The 21,682-nt window shown below is 30.8% G+C and overlaps 1 protein-coding gene across 1 annotated transcript; it reads right to left on the reverse strand.

Moving 5' to 3' along the window:
• Positions 1-2,091: 2,091 nt before the first annotated feature.
• LOC142631685 (ASC1-like protein) lies at positions 2,092-6,759 on the reverse strand. The gene is made up of 6 exons (XM_075805929.1): positions 6,521-6,759; positions 5,088-5,317; positions 4,762-4,917; positions 4,309-4,494; positions 3,454-3,638; positions 2,092-2,489 (listed from the first exon to the last, which is right to left on the reverse strand). The coding sequence occupies exons 1-6, from the start codon at positions 6,656-6,658 to the stop codon at positions 2,458-2,460; spliced, it is 927 nt and encodes a 308-aa protein (XP_075662044.1). The 5' UTR covers positions 6,659-6,759; the 3' UTR covers positions 2,092-2,457.
• Positions 6,760-21,682: the final 14,923 nt, after the last annotated feature.

Genomic DNA, 21,682 nt, shown 5'->3' on the forward strand with positions numbered 1-21,682 from the left:
TTTTCAAAACTGCTGACCTATCAATATTTTACAAGTCAAAATAAAATAAAATATAACAAAATTGTAGAAGTATTATAAAAATGTTGTCATTCTATTGTGTTTTTAGAAATGTTTTATTAGTTGAGTCAACTTTGTTGAGTCAAAATTCAATGTTTCACATATAATTTTTTTGAAGTTGACTTATTTTTTTCTTTACACACCATTTTAAGTAAAAACACATAATTTTACACACACAAAAAAAAAACAAAAACAAAAACTTAATAAAAACATTTTTCATCCTTTATGTTTGGAGTAGTTTACAATTCCTTTTTAAACTTTAAAATCAAGCAATTTTCTCTTAATATTTGGAAAAGAGCATATATGTCATATTGTTATTCTCTCAGCTAAACCCAGATGAAAGCTTATGATTCTTAAAATATTTTATTGTGTAATGTCTAAAATACTCCCACTATATTTTACATCCCAAAATTTTTTTTCACGTATTTTAAGTTTTAGATGGTAGTAATGCTTGGAAAGTTTGAACGATGATATAAGGTGTTTTATTTGTTATCTAAAGAACAATGATTTTCTAGATTTAAATTTTAGAAACTTATAATTTATCTAAAGGAAAATTTGATGACACATGCCTTTTATTATTTTTTTCTTTTCTTAGCAAAATTAAGTTGTTTATTGTTGAAAGGTGATGATATTCGTTATCATTCTTAGAAATTTTTAGTGAATGGATATATTGCCTTTAGCAAATACGTACTAAAAAATTATTGTAATAAAATAGATATTTATATGTTAAATAGCTACCATAATTTTGTGTGTGATCAAAATTTTTATACAAATGAAATTAACTTTTTATGACATAATTATCAAAATTCTTAAAATTAATGTCTCTTTTGATTAATGTAAATCTCTATATTTTAAAATCAAATGATTTATATCTTTATGTTCTGTTATAAAAAAAAAATCTAGAATTAACCTTAACCACTACTCATATTTCATGGCAAGCATGTGCCTTGCACATGCTGCCCTAACTAGTGTTACATTAAAAGTCTAGAGGAAAACCAAAATTGCACTAAATTTCACACATGGTGAAAAGTTGTTAATAGTAAAGAATAAAGTAGTGTTATTGGTGAGTTCATATGAGAATCAGTTATAACATGTTAACTTAACATGTGTGAAATTTGTTGTCAAACCTCAACAATGTTGTGTCTGTAGCATTGCTCTTTCTTTTAAAAGGAAAGGGCAACATATTTTTGGGTTTGGCTAAGGTCACATATTAAGACACGATGTTTAAAAATGGGTATGTGCTTGTATCGTGTCCCATCCAGTGCATTAGAGAAATAGATGAAAGCTCTATCTATAATTTTAAGAGAAAGTCCCAAAGTGTAGAAAATATTCATGGAAAATTTCACAATTCATTTGCTCATGTATATGTGGTGGTCCTGGTGGACCTCAACTAAGCTAAATTGTGTCGATGCCTCTCCATGCTCTACTTTTAGAGCAAGAAAATTTGTGAACGCAACTTTTGTACCGCAATCCTAATGTAGGTAACTGTAAGTGATGAAAAAAATGTGATGAGTTAACGTGAAAGTGATAGAAAACCACTCACACACACAATCTTCCATTTTAGAGTTGTGGCACAAAATTTGTGCTCCTAAAAAGAACTCTTGACAAGTGAGTCCAAAATGTGCATTAGATAGCTTGAAAAGTAGAACTATGACGCTGAATGCGGCAAAACTTGTGTCTCATTCAATTCGTAAGCATTTTGTAATTAAATTGATAATATTTTTAGCATTCTCCTTTGATATGTTTATTATTCACACTTGAATTTACCTAGTCCTTAGAATTAGTATCATCCACGAATGCTAGGGACCAAACTAATTGCTCATGATGAGGCCATTTGAAGAACTCTCATCACATGTCGCATAGCAGCATCAGGAGTAGGCCTGGACACACGTATACAAAAACATTCTCAGCCTGATAACATTAAAAACGATAATCAGTTCTTATATACAGGCTTCAAATCCCCTTCCATCATCAATGTTGTCTAAAATACTATATAGTTTCCTATCAATAGTAAGCCAGCTGAAACCCATGTAATTTAGCTTGTCAAGAATATTTTGAATGTAGGATGGTTGAATTTTACAGTTTACTTAATGGCTAACCTAGAAAAAGAATTTCCTTGATAGTAACCAAAAAAAGAAAGGAAGAGGGGGGGGGGGGGGGGGGGGAACTTGTCTTCCTCATACACAAATTATAGAAATAACAGACCAGTAAAACCCAGTGTATCTTAGTGTTATGATGGGAGAAACCGAGAAAGGAGTATAGAGAGGTATATATGCTTAAAATGACCAGCTTCCACCTTATTCGTAAATTTCTGCATGAAGAATAGCAGCATAAATCATGCTGAAGCAAGGAAACTATCATTGCAAAAAGCCCTTGGTGTTCTTCAATATTTCTTGATTGTCAATCATTGTGTTCAGTATCACTTTCAGAATCTGCAGAAAACAAAGCAATCCAAGATTGCATAACTTAGGTGACAGCTATAAAGCATATTTCTTCCTATCCCATATCACATACTTATTACAACTAGCTTTGTGATGGTCATTTTGAAAACATATGAAAACAACTGCAACTTCAATGCAATGAATACTTGCACAATTTCTCTTGGGACAGTTAAACAATTTTGAAATATGATACCGGCTCTAACTAATATTATGGTGAAGACATGACTAACATCTTTCGTGGAATTGTGTATTAGATTGAAAAATAATACCAACCAATATACTGAAATCAAAATGACCATACACAAACTGGTCTGTCATAGACTCATAGGGCTGCAATGGTCAGAATGATGCTGTATTATTCACTAGTAGCAAACAGGGTTATGCATATTCTTAATTATAGCTTTTCCAAGACTTTGGGCAATTTCAAATTTAATTCAATAAAATTTCTGAGCAAAATATGATTTTAAAAGAAAATCACTAACCATGAAAGAACAGCAAATGACATATTAGGCCTAAAATAAAAAGGCCATTATAACCTTGGTGTGTCTAGGTTTTTAAGTAAAACATGATTAAAAGCAAACAAAAATCTAAAACCCTTTAACCTACAATTTTTTTTTAAAAAAAACCAACATTAGTGTAAAAAATCTTTCTCATCGCTAATCAACCTATTGCTATGGATACAATGAAATAGGTAGATTACTATCTCCTTTTATTTCAATTTTTATTTTATTACTCTCTTTAATTGATATGGGTAACAATAATATATAGTGTAATGCACATAGCACACTGTATGCAAGTATTATGACAATGATTCTGCCCCATAGCACGTCTTTAATTAAATAATCCTTATGCACATTTATAGTTCCTCCCCCCCCCCCCCCCCTCTTTTCCCACAGTAGATGCTTGTGCACATGTCTATGTGCAAGTAAAAAATCCACAAAATTATGCCCCTTACCAGATCTAACATCATCACTGATCCGCCCTCTTGCATGAATTTGATTCACCAGCATTACAACCATCAACTTCCACCAATAGATATGAAGAATGAGTAAGCAGAACAGAAGAGTATTAAACAAATAATAATATATAGTTCCATCTATCTTGTGCTTCTCCATGTCCAAGGTCAAAAGAACTTCATAGCTGCCAGAGAGAAATGAAACATAGTTAACCTCTTTAGGGAGAATAATCAAAAGCAGGGAAAGTATAGTTGTTCATAGGTTCAGAATGGATAAACATAGAGAAGGAAACAGTAGTTTACTACGGTCAAACAGATGATGAACTGCATTTTTCATTAATGTGACACTAAGAAATTTTAGTAGGAAAAGGCCACATCTAAAACTATAATCAAACTTAATGCAGAATGGATAAATTCTTTGATGAGAGAAGCACAACTCTGAAATTCATAGGAGAAAGATTTACATTGCAGAAACCTGAAGGAGCAAGTAGAGTTGGAACTGATAAGAAAAAACACAAGGGGACTCTCTTAAAATAAAATTAAAGAAAAAAAAAAGAAAAAAGAACTACCATTAAAAATTAAAAGAAAAATGCACTTAGAGTCATCTTGTCCTGAAAAATAAAAATAGAGGAGTGATCCTCAAATTCCTTATGGAAAAAGAGTGCTAAGTTACTCAAGATGATAATTGGTTTTACTCTTGACCATGCATCTGTATATGTAGTGTGCCCACACATACACACAAATTTATGATTTCTTATCAATATATAAACTTGTTGTTCATGCCACAAAAGACCACTCGTAAGGAGGCTCTCAATAAGAATTGGTATATAGGTTCATGCTAAATGTAAAAGTCACCTAGTGCTCCGAATTATCCAGAATGGGTAGTAGATAAGGCGGAGTACAGTCCAAGATAAAACGAAAATAACGAAACAAATGCTTGCTGTCGCCTCAAAGCCACTATATTTTGACATCTTTGCAACTTCCAGAATCACGTCGCTTCCTTCATGGACAGCTAAAATAATTGAACCGACGCGAGCAAACCTGCAGGTGGCAAAAACAGAGTAGATGAGCTACAGAAGACACAGTGCGTCTTGTTAATCTAAATTTAGGAAATGTTTCTATGCTGAATCATCAGCTGAAGAGCATGACCAACATTTAATGATTCTTTTTAGCAGGAAAAGACAAAGATGAGGCTTTGCAGACAGCCATCAATCATTCCTTTTCATATGCAATCAGGATTTGCACACTATTCATCTTAAAGTAACAAAATGAAAAATCAAGCTAAAAGCTGAAGCCCTCTAAACGTACTTAAATATGTATGACAACGTGATTAATATAACAGTTGCTACATGATGAGCCATGGATACCAAATAGTCTGAACGTCTTGTTTCCCAAAAGATCAAAGCAACGGTGGAGTATAAATAAAATCCGGCGGAATACATGTACAATCCCTTCAATTTTAATCTGTCAATCAGAGCAAGAGGGATTAATTATGTGGTAATGCCTAGACATATGAGATGCAAATAATTAACATCAAGCAAAATTACATGAAAGATCAAACATTAAATTAAGCCAATTCTACAACTTGACTTTGACATTGATAAATGCCCTGTACGATGAGTGTGGGAAGTTACTTAATTTTCTGATCTGGCCAGACCTGATCTCCAGGCCCTACCCAAAAGTATTTGGTATTAGTGAACCAGGGCTCATCATAGGTGACAGCAAGAGCCATAAGCTCTGCAGAAAGAAAATAAACACATTTCCATGCTGACTCTTTGAATTTATTGACTTTCTTCCTCTTATCATGTGTTGAGACGTCCCATACGGCGTGCCCCTTTCCAAAAATCAATTGTCTAGCTAAGTTCTGCAACAAGCAAACATCTGGTTCAAACTAAGCTAACAATTCCGATAAACGAGAGGCTGTAAAGTGACTTTTTGAAAGAAAAAAAAAAAGTGCAGAAAGGAAACTCAATAATGTTTCTGAAGGGGAAATGAACTTCGGACTTTAGATGCCACACATTAGAAGGAACCATTGACTACAACTGAAAATAATAAAGACCCTTGCCAAATTAACGATAGTCACCAGCAAAGCATGCATATAAACATCATCATTCCATCAGGAAAAGCTCAGATGGTCAGATTTACATTCCATAAATTTCAATTGTTCAACCAAGTCAGAGCTGACAGTGGTTGTAACAAGAGGAGTTTTTGCAGCTTGGTTGGCTGTATTTACAACCAAATGGGCATGATAGTATCTTTGCACCACTTTAAAACTATCATTTTTCCTTACTTTCTAATGAAGAATAATTGCAGTTGCACATTTTCGCTGTACTTGATGAATTCTTGATACAGAACTTTTTGACATATCTTTAAACATAAATGTAGCACTACAATTTCTACAGTAACGAAGATTTTATTTCACTCATTTGAAGATAACAGGCAATTGATACCATATAAAATAAAAGGTAAGGTAGATCACATGAAAACATTGAAAAGTAATTCTTCTAGTTAGATTGACCACAATCATTATCTAAAAAATGACCGCTAAATGCTGCAAAACAGTTCAAAATGGAGCTCACAGTAGAGCCAATTCTCCAACATATTCATAAAAAAAGTTACATCTTCATTCTTCTTAACATAAAAGCAAATACTAGATGTGATCTTCTCCATTTTCAAGATTTTTCATTTCATCCATTTCATGCTTCAGATTAAATTTTACGAATCTAAACGCGTATTAAGTGACGTGGCCGCAGTTACACTATTAGACCCAGAACATAAAAATCTGAACCGTAAAATTGACTAAATCAAACCGGATTTTAAAATAGAGAGAATCTTATTCCTTCACATATTGACCAATGTACTCTGTTTGCATAATTTACAGTATCTACATGTAGGAGGGTGGGTGAGCGCGTGTGTTTACTATTTGATACGTGGGGTGAGCTGATTGGGCGGTGAGAATAACGTCCAGCTAGTAGAAATGATCAAATCTGAACAATTAGTATCGAACTGAACCTTGGACTAAAAAAAAGAATTAAGCATCGAGACAAAAACTGGTAAAGAATTTTACCTCAAAAACATATCTGTCGAGAAAAAGTCGAAGTGAAGGGAAGAAGAGAGCAAAGAGAGGAACAAGAACCAAGTCTTTGGGCATTGGGTATGATTCCTGTTCCCAATTGATCGAACTAGTGGCCTTCAACACACCCATTTGAGTGTTTTTTTTTTGGAAGGGAATTGAAGAGTTTTGGTGGCAGAGATGGAAGACTAGATATGGCTAATGTTGTTGTAACCCAACTGAGTTTGTGTGCGCATAAATAAAATACAAAGAGCATTTATAGCAAGATTGACTTGGGTAACAGAAAGTTCAAAGTTGATGCTGACTCCAACTTTTTTACTCTTGCCGTAATGGATGGGCATTGGGGTCATGTAATTTTGGGCAAAATTACATCGATAATTTCAGAATGAGTTGCTATGTTTATCGGATTGAGAATTTGAGATGAGGCACAATTCCTCATATTTTTATCACACAAATTTTTACTTCTTTCAATTTTTTTTTTGTTAAAATGCAAGACCCACATTTGTGATTACCAAAATTAATTTCAGTCTTATGCTTCTATATTTGTTTATTTCATTCTTCTAACTTTCAAGTCTATTCAATTATGATTTTTTTATCAACTTTTATTATATGTTGTGGTTAATTTTTTAATTTTTTAAATTTTTTTTCAAATTTTTTTAATTAAAAAAATTCAATTAATGATTGATTTAAAAAAAAAATAACAAAAATTGATAAAAAAGTCTTAATTAAATAAATAAAAAATTTAGAGGACTGAAATTGACGAAAGCAAATTAGAAAACTAAAATAAATTTTGAAGAAACTTAAATATGAGTTTTGCATTTTAGTTTTTTTTTTTTTTTATAAACATTTTTTACCTTTTTCCCATTTGAGGATTAAGATTGAAAGTAGATTTTTTTAAAAAATAAAAATTTGTATAGCTCTCAATCTCAGTCACATTCAATGATACAAAGGCTATTGCATACGGTGCGAGTGCAATACTTATCTCAATCCACATTTAGCTCTCTGGGGCCATAGAGAGGTACGTGGGTGCCTCTAGACTTTTCGCTTGGACATTGACTCATTAGTCATTAGTGGTCTCTCTCTCTCTCTAGACTTTTAGCTTGCATATTGAACCACTATAGTGGTATCTCTCACTTTTCCATGTTTTCTTTTATGGGAAATCTAAAAGAAAACCAAAATTACAATAAATTTAACACCTATTGTTAATGGTAAATAATAAAGTAATTCTAGTGGTGCATTCATGTGAGAATCAATAATAACCTATCAACTTAATAACTGTGAAATTTGTTGTTAAAATTATTGTACATGTAGCATTGGTCTTTCTGTTAAAAGGAAAGGAGAGTATATTTTTGGGTTTGGCTTGGATCAATTTGCTCTCTAGAATGGACCTATTAAGACACAACGTTTAAAATTGGGCATGTGTATGTATTGTGTCTCATTCAGTAAAAATGAAAAAGTTTCTCTCTAAACTAATTCCAAAAAAAAAAAAAAAAACCCTTCAAACTCTTCATATATCTTTTTATTGGATGTGAATTTTGAAAATTTAACTATTGAATTGTATATTCTTATTATATTCTCCATGCATGCGAAATTTCAAAAAAAAAAAAAAAATCAAAGATCAATATCTACTTCATCAATCAAATATTTAAATTTCATATTTTTGGGATCTAAAACTATGCTTAAAAAAATAAGTTTATTGATCAAATAGTAAAAAAAATCTGGTTTTAATGAACTTTGATATGCGTGTTAAGAATATAAAAAGCATGTCGTTCAACAATTAGATTTTCAACCACCCCCTCCACTTTATTTGTGATAGATATGTTTGAATTTTAATCTATAATGTCCACAGTATGATTATTGCTCTTATTATTAGATTAAGACACCAATCGATTTTTTTTATGTAAACGGGATTTGAATCCCAAATTTTTTTGGAAGAGAAAACTAGACTTTCATTCATCATTAAGTCGAATATGATCAACCTCAGATCTCTTGTTTAATTGCAAGAGATTTTATCAATTAAGCTAATTAGAACTGACACTCCATTTTCTTTCTTTTTTCCCTTTTTCCCCATTTTACTGCAATAATAAAAATATGTGTCATAGGTTGGATACCATGTATTTAGGATAGTTGAAAGGCTGAAAATAATATTGTGAGAACTAAATTGATTCTATAACTTTTTTTATTTGATTGATAAATCATATTTTCAGGAAAATAATTTGTTATCCATAATATTGCTAAATACCCCCTTTTGCGTAATTGTTATGGAAAGATTCCCATCTCCTCCGGAACCATCCCTATATTTTGCTTAGGAATGAGATGGGCTTAGCTTAGTTCCTTTTTTTTGTTTTTGTTTTTGTTTTTGTTTTTCCTTTCATTTAATGAGAAGAGCAAGACTTATGTACAGTACTTATGTGCTGTTACTTAGATTCTATTTTTAAGAATCTGTCATGTGAATGTTTTCTCATGAGATGGAAGTGTATTTATTAATTAAGTAGTCACATGAGTGAATCTTAAGAGGGAAACTTAAGGAACAACACCTACAATACTGCAACTAAGTTTTTTCTTAATGAGAATTATTATTCAGGGAGAAAAAAAAAAACATAGCTACAAACGATATAATGATAACCACATGGGCTTCATAAAGTTGCCAAATTGGCTCTTTTTAATAATATCACGACCGGGACTAGTCCCCATTTCATTCATTCCAAAATTTTGTTTTTTTGCCCTCAGGATAAAGATGGAGCTTAATCCCTGTTGTACTCCTTTTCTTTCTCTTACTTTTTGAATGAAAGCATTAAGAAAGAGAGAAATAAAATTGAGAAAGAATTAAACAGTACATAGATAGCACATAGAATTACTGTGTAGCCTTAGAGGCTTACATTCACAGTAAAAAACCCTTAATGACTTGTAGTATATCTTTATTATTGAGATTTGTGTGTTACAATAAACCCATTGAAGGGTTTAGAGTCTTTAGACTAACAATAAATAAATTAGGGATGTAATATTTGAACTACTGAGAGAATTCGGACTACTTGCACACTAACATATATTAGATAAAAACAAACTTCTATTAGAGTTATAAAACAAGGAGAAAACGGACATTTGCCCCTTTCGCCAAAACTTTTCAGCAAAATATCCTATATCCGAAATTAATTAGGAAAATACCTCTGTTTTAAAACTTGATTTTCTTAAAATAGAGTTTCAATTTAAAACTCAATTTTTGGACAAATTTTTTTTTTTTTGGACAATTGAATTGAGTTATAGCAAACTGAATTTTTTTTTCTTCCTAAGTCCATGTTCGCTATAACTCGATGTTCCAAAAATTGAGCTTTACATTTGGAACTCGATTTTTAGAAATTCGAATTTCAAAACAGGGGCATTTCCCTAATTAGTTTCAAACATGAGACATTTTGTAGGAAAATTTGTGAGAAATGGGTAAAAAGCCATTTCAGCCTATAAAACAGATTTAATCCTCTTTAGGACTATTTTTTTTTACCAAAAAAAGAAGAAGATATATTTTAACAAAGAGGTTGACTGCATCATTTATTGTATCTTTAGTTGATGTTATAGGGAATCTAATTTTGCAGCCCCATGAGCTGGGGCATTAGTTAGTGTACTTTTGAAGACCATCTTCCAGAAGGCTCGGTCCCTGCAAGGATATTGGTGGTCCTTCATGAAGGTTGTAAGGATTAGATTGTAATATAGTTCCTTTCTAGAAAATTAAAATTAAAAAAATAAATGAATGGGGCAGAAACTATATTCCAAGATATTTTGATGCATGTGTGGGATGATTTCACTTGACGAAATCTAGTTGAGTTATTAATAAAATAGCAAGACAAATGATACTCTTACACTGTTTTTTTTTTTTCATCAACTTTCATGTTTTAAAATAGAGATATTTTTAAGCTATGGACATTTCAGAATCAATTATAGATATTAATGTAAAATAATAAAGGTAAGTGTCTGTACTGTAAAAGAACATTTTCCCTAAGACTATTTAAATGTCAATGTTCTCGCTCATGTTTTAGGGGTTAGTAGCATTTAAAAAAAAATGTTTGGGAGCTTAGAGTGGAAAGAGTTCAAGTTGAGAGTTAATTGACAACATATTGTAATTATCTAAAAAAATTGACAATTTTAATATTATTGTATGGACCAATAAAAAAGGACCAAAAAAAGCATATTTATAGACTGACAAAAAATTATTTTTTGGCCTCACTTTATACACATATTTATTTTAAGCTGTATCTTTAGAAACCATTTCATAAAATAATTTCAAATGAATCCAAAATGTTTTCTCATTTCAAACAAGTTCCTTTTGGGTATCTAAGCAAACTAAATTATGTTAAGGTAGACTTTGCCTAGCGCTTAATATGCACTTAAAATAATCATTTAGTCTCGGGCCTTTTTATTTTATTTTTGTGACTTTTACAATAATTTTAAGGTCAATACATTAATAAAAAATTAAAAATCCCTAAAACCTTTAGTACTTTTTTTTATATAAGATTAAAATTCTACTTTAACTTAAAACCTTTAGTACTTTTGCCAAACTTTTTCAGCTAAATGCCTCATATTTGAAACTATTTAGGGGAATGCCCCTGTTTTGAAACTCAATTTTTGAACTATCAAGTTATAACGAATTGAAAATTAAAATAAAAAAAAAAAATTCTGGAACTCGAGTTCCATGTGAAGTATTCGAGTTCATGCAGTTCAATTTCCTTGAAAAAATTCAAGTGGAACTTGAGTTCCAAAAATTTTTTTTTTCTAAGTTCACGTTCACTATAACTCGATATTCCAAAAATCGAGTTATACATTTGAAACTCGATTTTCTAAAAATCAAGTTTCAAAATAAGGGCATTTCCCTAATTAGTTTCAGACTTGAGGTATTTTGCTGGATATTTTTTTTAAAAATGGCAAAAGCCAATTTTGGCCTAATCTAAGTGTATATATGTGAGAAGCTCAAACTTGAACCATGGCGTTTGCCCTCCCACACCCCAGACCCCACAAACACTTATACTTGTGGAGTGACTATTGCACCAAGTGAAACCTTTAATACTAAATCATGAATCCTCTAAAGCTTAAACCCTTTAACCCTATCTTCTGAACTTTTGGTAAGTATCGGAATCTACCCAAAGGTCCAAAATCTTTATCAAAAGCTTGTGTTCAGAGAGTCAAAAGTAACCTAACAAAGCTAAGCGTTAAATTCTACAAATGCCTTTAAAAGATTTCTTAATAAACTATTTAAAGAATTTTTTTATAAAAAATTGAAAAAGTCCACAAATTTTTTTTTTCATAAAATTTTTTCTAAAATGGTTCATTAATAAATATTTTAAGAGCATTTGTTAACCAAACTCTTAAAAAAATACTAAATATTTTAGCATTTTCAAGAAATATTGTTTCCTTTTTTAAATAAATAAATGAGTTTAATTGAAATTTTACCCACCTCTCTCAAAATTTATTACTATCTCCTCTCATTAATTTTAATAATTATCTTGTGCATTTAGTATTTAATATATAATCTCTCTCTTTTTCCTTTTGTCATAAGCATAATATCTCTTTTCACAACTATGTGGTGATCTACATATCCCCCATATTGTGAAAAAAGAAGAAGAAGATTATTATGCCAGATAATCTTTCCTTTTCTTCCCCCTAAGGTTTTCTCCCAACAGTGATTAGCAAGTAACTCTAATTTACTTCATTTCTATTGGTTCTCCTTCCTCTATCATTGCATCTCCAATATTGGTACAAATAGGAAAGGAATTAACCATTGTATCACCAAACTTGAGTTCTTATTAGCTAGCTTTCTTATAATAAATTTTCAAAGCAAGCTCCCCGTTTCTATTTCTTTAAGTGTAGTTGGTGTGATTCAAACCAAAAAAAAAGTGTAGTTGGTGATTGAGCAGCATATACATGGTCCTCGCAACAGAGATGTGTCGTATCTAGCTTTATCTCCCATGCAATAGGGATATTCATGCCGCTTATTCAAAAGAGATCTAGGCCTACTTTATATGAGAGAGACAATGAGAGGAGATTTTGATACAGGAGGTGCCTTTGTTTTGGGGTGCTTTGTTTACCTTTTGTTTTATTAATTTTTATTTTATAAACAAAAAGAAAACATAACCACAAAATAAAGGAACAACTAATCTTGTAAAAATGAAGACGGTGTGTGTCTTTTTCAGATTTTTGGATAGGGAGTCAAAAGGAAAACATGCACAACCACAAACAAACAACATAAACCAAATACCTAACAAATTAATGATAAATTAATGGAACTAACACCAATTAACTGCCTAGGACAGCGATGGATTCAAGCGGATCTGTGGATTTTTAATTGCCTACAATGAAATTTATACCTCAACAGTATATGTATACTGTACTCTACTCTCTAATGTGAATATGAGAGGCCTAGAGCTTTATAATAACTCGATTATCATCTTTTAGTAGTGTTTCTAACAAACAGGGACGAAATTAGGATTCGATGTTGAGGGGGCCAAAGTATAAACCAAAAAAAGTTTACGAAAATAAAAACTAACATCTATTTAAATGTTTGTCGAATTTCTTTTTTTTTGAAAGGGTGTTTGTCGAATTTCATCACCTTCATTAATGTATTATCTCATATTTGCACAGTTTGGAATCACATTGCAATGGACCAATACTGATTTAATTGATGATGATCTCTTGGGAATTTTTTTTGAAAAATTTCAAGAATTGGGTCATTAACGCTGGCTTTGAATTATTCATATTTTTTTTCTTTTAAAAAAATATTGTAGTTCACTTTCCCATTATCTACAAATCAAATAAATGTTTCATTATTTTCATATCATATAGTTCTAATGTTTTAAAAATTAGTCCAAAAAAAAACAAACAAACATACCCCACAAGCTATAACAAAATTAATGTTAATAAATTATTTTCTAAAAATAGCTAATAATTCATAAAATAAACCAACAAATAAACACTATTAGTTAATATTTAATAACTTATATTACTATTCAGTATCCACACATTTGATTCATAGTTCCCATTGGCTTTACTTTTTCTTTGTCTCAGCTTTTCAGCTTTTCTATCTTTTTATTTATTTCTTTTCTTAGCTCATTTGTCCTTTTTATTTTAAAATTAATGCTGTATTTTTTTGAAATTGGGGGGGAGGGGGCATGGCCTCCCTCAGCCTTAACATGGGTCTGTATCTGCAAACAAAGATGTTTATGATTCAAATACTTTTTTTTTTATTTTTTATTGTAACTATTGAATTATTTAAAATATGTGAATGTGAGAGCGAAGCTTTAGATATCTTTGTTGAAGAAGATCGTTGTAACGGATCATATATCTATGTATTGTTTCTTCAAAGTTGGAACTCATAGACCATATTAATATTGGGCAATCAGTGCACAACATAATGCAAATGATACCTAATTAAAGTAACGATTACACATGTAATGGCTTCATACAAAGATATATATACACACACCATGAGGGCACAACCTTAACAACGTCATGCCTCACGTAGGCGCGCAGTATACACTGTACAACATGGCTCACATCAGTGTCTCAATGTCCACTCCATTCTTCAAAACATGGTTCCCTACATGTAAAATTGTCCCTTTCAATGAAATACTCCAGTTGTGTAATATTTTTTTATTTTTCCTTTTTTGATAATCAAATACTGCAGTTGTCTTGTTCTCTAGAATAAATTCAGGCTATTAATTAAGACGCGAGTGACCTCTTTTTTTTTTTTTATCCTTTTTTTTTTTTTCATGTAACGGATTATAATGCATTAAAAATTTTATCATACTGATTTCTAAATAAAAACAAACACTTTTAGGACGTTTAAAATTAATTTGATTAAAATTATATTACCAAAGGTTTCTAAAAATTCATAAGAAGTTTCATTATTTATTTCAAATTTTTTTAATAATCTATAGTAATATATTATTTGATAATAAAATTTTAAGTCTTATGTGTTGTGTAACTTGTGTTTGTGTTATGTGAATCAATGTAAGAAATATACATTGTATGACATGGTTTTGCGCTGTGAAACACTTGACGTACCTTTTTTTTTTTTTTTTTTTTTGAAAAGTACCTTGAAGTACATTAATTAAACTTATTTGCATAATTTGCCTTAGGTCAGACTCAATTACAATTTTTTTCAAGAATTTTAAAAGTTCAATAAAACTTAATTATCAAAAGATTGAATAAATTTAAAAATTTCTGAATATGTAACTTGTTTTCTTTTATTTTCCTGTTGATATATATGTGTGTCTGTTGATGAAGCTATACATAGACATGATAATAATGTCGTATAAAAGGGACATCTTATACATAAATAATAGATATGTTTTTAACAAGAGGGAGACTTATATGAGAGGACGGTTGAGTACATATTTTCAAATGTACAATAACAATTATTCATTACATGTTCATTCCTATACAGGGGCGTAGCTAGGATTTTTTACATGGGGGGGCCGATTTTCGACGACGATGATTATCATCGTTATATGGACAGTCTATATATTTAGGTTCATATGGATCTTCTTTGAGATAAGCTCTTCGGATTTCATCTTGTTTGTTGATAGAAAATTTACATATTTGTTTACGTGATCCTGAATCACGATCTATCTCTTCAAATTGAATTCTTAAACATTTGGAGGGGTGTTCATCAGGCATTGAAGTATCAACATTAATTTCTACAGCCACAGGTGTCCTAAATTTTGAATTACTAAAATCTTTTTTCTTTAAGAATGTATCAATTGTTTTTCGTTTGCTCATAATTCTTTTAGCTTTAAGAATATGACTCAAAAATTAACCTGAAAAGAACTTAAAAAATAAAATCTTAATTAGATATTTTTACTTTTTTTTATAGGAGAAATTCTTACTTAATTATATGGATGTTATTCATACTCAAGAAAAAAAAAATTTTCCACTATAATTTAAACAGTCAACCCATCATCATTCTTATTATTCAAATTTTCTTGTATTTTCAATTTTTTTTAATTAAGAATAACCCCTCAAACAAAAGCAAAAATAAAACACACAAGTACACAACATAAACCAAACAATTTAACAACACCTACTACCACATGATAGTGAATTGAAGTATTGAACAACAATTGGAGGGGGGCGGATGTACATCAATGGAGGGGCCAATTAAAATTTGCATATATGCTGATGGACTTTTTTTTTTTTTTTTGCAGGGGCCACGGCCCCCCCAAGGGCAACGTGGCTCCGCCCCTGTTCTTATATTAAATATATGATAAGATTCACCATTCATATGGAAAAAGACCATTCATATGAGAAGAGAGCATTATTTCTGGACTGATATTAAATAATATTTCATTCTTAAATTAGAAATATATTCACTTTTTTGTCTCCTAAAAAAAAGAAAGATAGAAAGAAATAGAGATACATCAAATAACATATAATGTTGCTTGCAATATCTCAAATGGATTTAATTGTATGTAGTACGAACAAGTACTACGTAACCATATCATAATAAGAAAGTTGCGATGAGTATACAATTACAGCATCCTTTGTTTTCCCAATAACAATCCAAAACCAAAAGTACTTATAAAGTAGAACAGAAAAACATATATAATAAGCACAACGGTCTCTAGGTTCTTCCAGTGCTCAGAACCAAAAATCCAAGCAACAGTGGCAGCAGCACAGGTCAGCCCAACTGCATTATATCCAATCTTTCATTAGTCCATATATTGAGAGAGAGAGAGAGAGAGAGAGAGAGAGAGAGAGAGTTACCATCCTTTCCAAAACTCTTCACCCCTGGGCTTAATCTCCACAGGAGGAGGAGAAGGAGGAAGAGGAGAATTTTGAGGATAAGCATGAATATCTTTCATAGGAATGACAATCAGTGGTGGTGCCGCGTAAGGTCGTATCGCCGTAGCTGCTCAAGGACATGCTAATGCAAAATCAAAAACACAATAACAATAATAATGGAAAAAGAATTTTTAAAAATAAAAATATAAGAAAACCATAAGCAGTGGTGGCTGTGCTTCAAGTTTTGCATTTTAATTAATCATTTAATCTTGAATATTATATTCCACTCAAATTCCCTGGAGATTTTTATTAAAAAGTATAGAATTCTTATTTGTCTGGCTACCTCTTTTTTTTTTTGGGGTCATAAGAGAGGTGTTCAACTTTGAGCATCTAATCAATCCTCGAGGTATGCATTTGATAGCTTATGCAAGACTCTTTTCTCTTTACACTAGCCAGGAGTTCAATATCATAAATTCATGAGGTGATGGCAAACCAACAGACTGTGAATTACACTACTGGAAACCAATCCCATGCATAAGATGGTGAGAATATGCATGTAGCAGAACTTTATAATACATATATAGGAACCTATACTTTTTAATATAATTGGAATTTTCCAATTTTGACCAACTAAAGACAAAAAATATGTGGAGCATCCAAACATCAAGTAAAGCCTGAATTCTCTTTTGAAAATGGGGAGAGAGAGAGAGAGAGGGGAATTTTAATTACCTTCAAACAGCTGGTTTTGCTCAAAGCAACTCATATTTAAACAAAGCACTTTCGTGTGTGTGTGTGTGTGTGTGTGTGTGAGAGAGAGAGAGAGAGAGAGAGAGAGAGTGAGTGAAGATGAAAGATTAAGTCAGAGAAGATGAATTAGTCAAGTGAAGTCTCAAAATATGAAGGTGTACGTGATGTATAAAAAGAGGTGGGGGATAGTGGAGTTGTTAGGGCTGCCTATCGCCATGCGCGTGAGATGAATAGTAATTATAAAAAGTCCTCGAATACAAAAAATGAAAATTGCTGATGATGATTGAACGACTGCCTTCTTGTTCTGAGTTTTTTTTTTTTTTTTTTTTTTCCTCTTTTATTTATTGGTTTTGACTAAGAGTTAGATTTGAACCTGGACTTCATATGAATTCTATTTTGATCGTTTAAATTATTTATCTTAATTTTGACAAAAGAATTGAAGTTTGAACTCGATCACTTTACATAGTTTTTCTTTAAAGGTGTTGCTAGATTTGCTAGATTAAAGTGTTGCTAGATTTGCTGTAGTTTGAGACTTTCTGGCTTGCTAGTGGCATTAAGTATTCATGTCAACTACACCATATTCCATATTAATTCAGCTCTGAGATTATATGATAAGCACCATATACCATGGCAGAATACAGAGAATGAATGATTTCTGGGTCTTGGTTTGCCTGCCCAAATAACAAAGGTCCTTTTCTTTTGGAAACTATTTAATGGGATTAATATAATCTTATTTTATCGAATAATTGAGATCGATATTGTAGCCCTGAATTTTTTTTGATTAAACAATAATACTTATTAGAATACACACGAAAATAATAATATTGATATTTTAAAGGTTATGCATTTTTGTAGTTGTATTATGATTATTTAATGTATTATAAACCTGGTTTAAAATATTAAGGTGGCGTTTGGTACGGGGTAATGTTTTAGGATTCCCAAGAATGTTTAAAGATTCTCATGTTTGGTTGCAAATTACGCTAGGGAATCAGATGCCAGGGGAATCCTTAAACCCCTCTCAGTAGGAATGTGGATTCCCTTTAAAACAGGTGGGAATCCAGATTCCCAAACTTAAAAGAAATTGAATTTTTTATAAATTGACAATTTTAACCCTTTTTCCTTATCATTTAAGCAATTAAGATAAACTATAAAACAAATTATCAATATCTTCTCTCTTGTCTTTATCTTTTCCCGCCAAAACAACATAAACAGGATAAATAACTCTGCTAATAGTTATTTTTGTATTATTCTTGTCATTTTGAAACGTTAGATCACAGTTTTAATGAATGTGTTACTAATTGATAGTTTATATAATGTTTTTTATCTATCTATTTAGAGTAAGATATTTTTTTAAAGGACTAATTAATAGTTTATATATATTTTTTCATTATTTATTTAAAGGAAGTTTTTTTTTTTAATGGGCTTGGTACTTCACATTCAAATCTAAGGACAAAATGGGAAAAACAAATAATTCATTTAAGATTCCTAGGAATACACCAAACATTATCATCTCACATTCCTGGGAATCTCCCAATAAAACCAAACATAGGAATAGCTACATTCCTAGGAATCACATTCCTGAAAATCTAGATGCCAGGAGTAATGTGGATTCCGTGTACCAAACGCCACATAATATTACTATTTTTTTGTGTTCTAATAAGTATTACTGTTTACTAAAAAACAAATAGAGATGTTTATCCCAAATTAATTGTGTGTGTCTAATGTAATCCTGAAATGAGCATCTTATTTATATTTTTGGGATATTTAAATATGATTATCAGGTTCTACATTGAATGCTAATTTGATTCAATAATATGAAGAAGTAGCGAATTTGTTTGATTTTTGCTAACCTGGTTGTTCAAGCTAGATAAATATTAAAGGTTAAGAGCTAAGAGAGAGAGAGAGAAAAATATGAAAGGTTAAGAGCTGTGTGTGTGTGAGAGAGAGAGAGAGAGTATCAATATTTGGGTTTCTCTTATTATTATTATTATTATTATTTTTTTTTTGGTAAAAGGTTTCTCTTACTTTATATTTTCTTATTTTATGCTAGGTTGAATTTTTAATTAATTATTAGTTACCACAAGGGTGGGATCCACTCTCAAGCGAGAGACATTACACCTATTCCATGCTACATAGGGCCAAACACACAAGGTGGGTTTCAAAAATAAAATATAAAAAAATCTTGCAAATAAATTACATGCAATGAACCCATATTTAATTCAAAACTTCATAAATTTTGTGAGTAGTTTGGAATGTCCTTTCAAATTAATAAAAATGAAATTTTATAATAAGTGATGTTACAAACATAACATTTTTTATAACATATGTGAATAGAATTAGATTTTATTTAAAGTCTAGAACTTGTAGAGACGCCTAATGGCCTTAAGCCTATTGTTTTCAAATAAATCTACAAGAAAATGAGATTGATAGATTAGAAGGTGAAAACTTTCAAAGTCAAGACTAGTGACAAAAAGATTTATTCAAAAAGAAATTGTTCGACTATGAAAAGATTTTTTACCAATAGTCAAGTTTGACTCTATCTAGATTTTCTTTTTCATTATATTTCATTTGGATGAAATATGACAATGGATATCAAGAAAGTTTCTTTTAGTAGCAACCTTAAGGAGAGGAAGACATCTATATGATGTAACTAGACTTGTTTATAGCAAAGAACAAGTAGTGTTTAGTATGCAAGTTGCTTTAAGTCTATTTATAGACTAAAGCAAGCATCTGAATCATGAAATATCATCTTTGATCAAGTATTAAAAACCTTATGTGTGTAAAAGCTATATAGAATAATAAATTTCTTAATGTATGTTGATGGTATTCTAATCATTTAGAATGATGTAGAGTTATTGTTATCAATAGAGTTTTGTGTTGTCTAGTCCAGTCCAGTTTGATATAAAGTACTTGGGAAAGACTGGTCACATCCTAAGAATTAAACTTTGTTAAAAATTCAAAAATTAGGATGTTGGGTTTATTTCAAACTGCTTAAATAGATTAGATTCTAGCCAAGTATAGCATGCAATACTTCAAGAAATGATTCTTTCATTTTGAGTTTGAAGTTCCTTTATAAAGGACTATAGTCCTAAGACATATAAAAGGAAGAGTATATTAAGATGGTTCCTTATACCATATCAATTGGAAGTCTTTATGCTATGTATATGCTAGGCTAAATATCTATTTTGTGGTGGGCATGGTAAGCAAATATCAATTGAATCTTAGATCACTTAATTTAGTGGGAGTAAAGCATATACTCAAATATCTTAGGAGAATAAGGGACTATATGCTTGTCCACCAAAGTGAGGATTAGATGGTTACTGGTTGTACAAATACTTTTAGTTTGATTGTGATTTATGAAGTTGGATTTCAAGATATGTGTTCATTCTAGGTGGTGAAGATACACATTAAGCATAAGTATTGTCTCATTAGAGAGATATGAGTACGTGATTTGTAGTAATAAAAAAGATAATTTATGCAATAAATCTGACTGAAATTTGTTTCCAAACCTTGCCTTAGAGTGATTATGAATTACTCTAAAGGGAAATAAGTGTCGGATATATGGTAAATTGTCTTTAAGGGCAAGTGGGAGATTGTTGGGGTTTATGCCCTAAAATCCAATTTATTGGCATATCATAAATAATTAAATTGTTTAATTATATGAGACTATTTATAAATGAACTAATGGGACATTATCATAGTCCATGAGATGCATTGTATGTGATTTATGTGATTTAGTCACAGAAAATGTAAATCACAAGTTCCTTGTAAACTCAAAATGTAGTTCATAGTTGGAGATAAAATTGGGCATTTCATCTGCGAAGACTATAACACATTAACTAAGGTGATTTGTCTTAATTATGGAAGTGGAGACTTCTAGTTGATGTGTCTTAAAAGTTAAGAAATATTGAATTAAACTGCTGTGAAATTAATTATTTAATCAACAACTGTCACATGAATAATTAATCTCACAACTTTTAATTTCATAGATTCTCAATCCTGAGAAGGTAGTGAATTTGATTATGAAATGTAGGTTACTTTGATATATCAGGAGTGAGATCTAATATTCACGGTCAAAACCTCATTATGTTGGGTAACCATACGTAGTGTTGAGGGAACACATATTCTCAAGTTGGAATCCATAATCTCTTTTTATAGAGACACGAAATATCCTCTTGAGATAAGTTTAATGAGAATTCGTTATTCAGGGCGTCCACTTTAGTAAGGAGTTACTAAAACTTATATTTATTGAAAATGGATTTCAATAAATGTGAATAATTAAAAGATTAAACCAGGTACTCAAGGATAAAATAGTTGTTTATAAAGTGACAGTTTATTATGACCTTGTTCACTATGAATATTTCATAGAGGGGTCAAATGATATTATTAGAGTCTTGGAATATAATTTATTCATAAGGCCTAGAGTACAATTATATTTATATAGTGGTATTAAATATAACTAATGGTAACTTTGGACTTGTCAAAAGTTGACAGAAAAGCTCAAGGCTCATTGGAGCTAAAGTCTTATTTGTTCCCTTTAGTCCTATCTTAAGCCATAAACTAAAGCCCAATTGGGTAGGCTCAAAACGCTAACCCAATTAGATAATTAGTTTTTATTTAATAAGAGTTATTAAATAAAGTAAC

Source organism: Castanea sativa, chromosome 4 (assembly GCF_040712315.1).
Source record: "Castanea sativa cultivar Marrone di Chiusa Pesio chromosome 4, ASM4071231v1".
Lineage (NCBI taxonomy): Eukaryota > Viridiplantae > Streptophyta > Magnoliopsida > Fagales > Fagaceae > Castanea > Castanea sativa.

Coding starts and splice junctions, on each gene's coding strand:
- LOC142631685 (XM_075805929.1), bottom strand. CDS start 6,658: ATGGGTGTGTTGAAGGCCACTAGTTCGATCAATTGGGAACAGGAATCA. Junction 5,318..6,520: donor TCGACAGATATGTTTTTGAG/GTAAAATTCTTT, acceptor TGCTTGTTGCAG/AACTTAGCTAGACAATTGAT. Junction 4,495..4,761: donor ACGTTGTCATACATATTTAA/GTACGTTTAGAG, acceptor TGCCACCTGCAG/GTTTGCTCGCGTCGGTTCAA.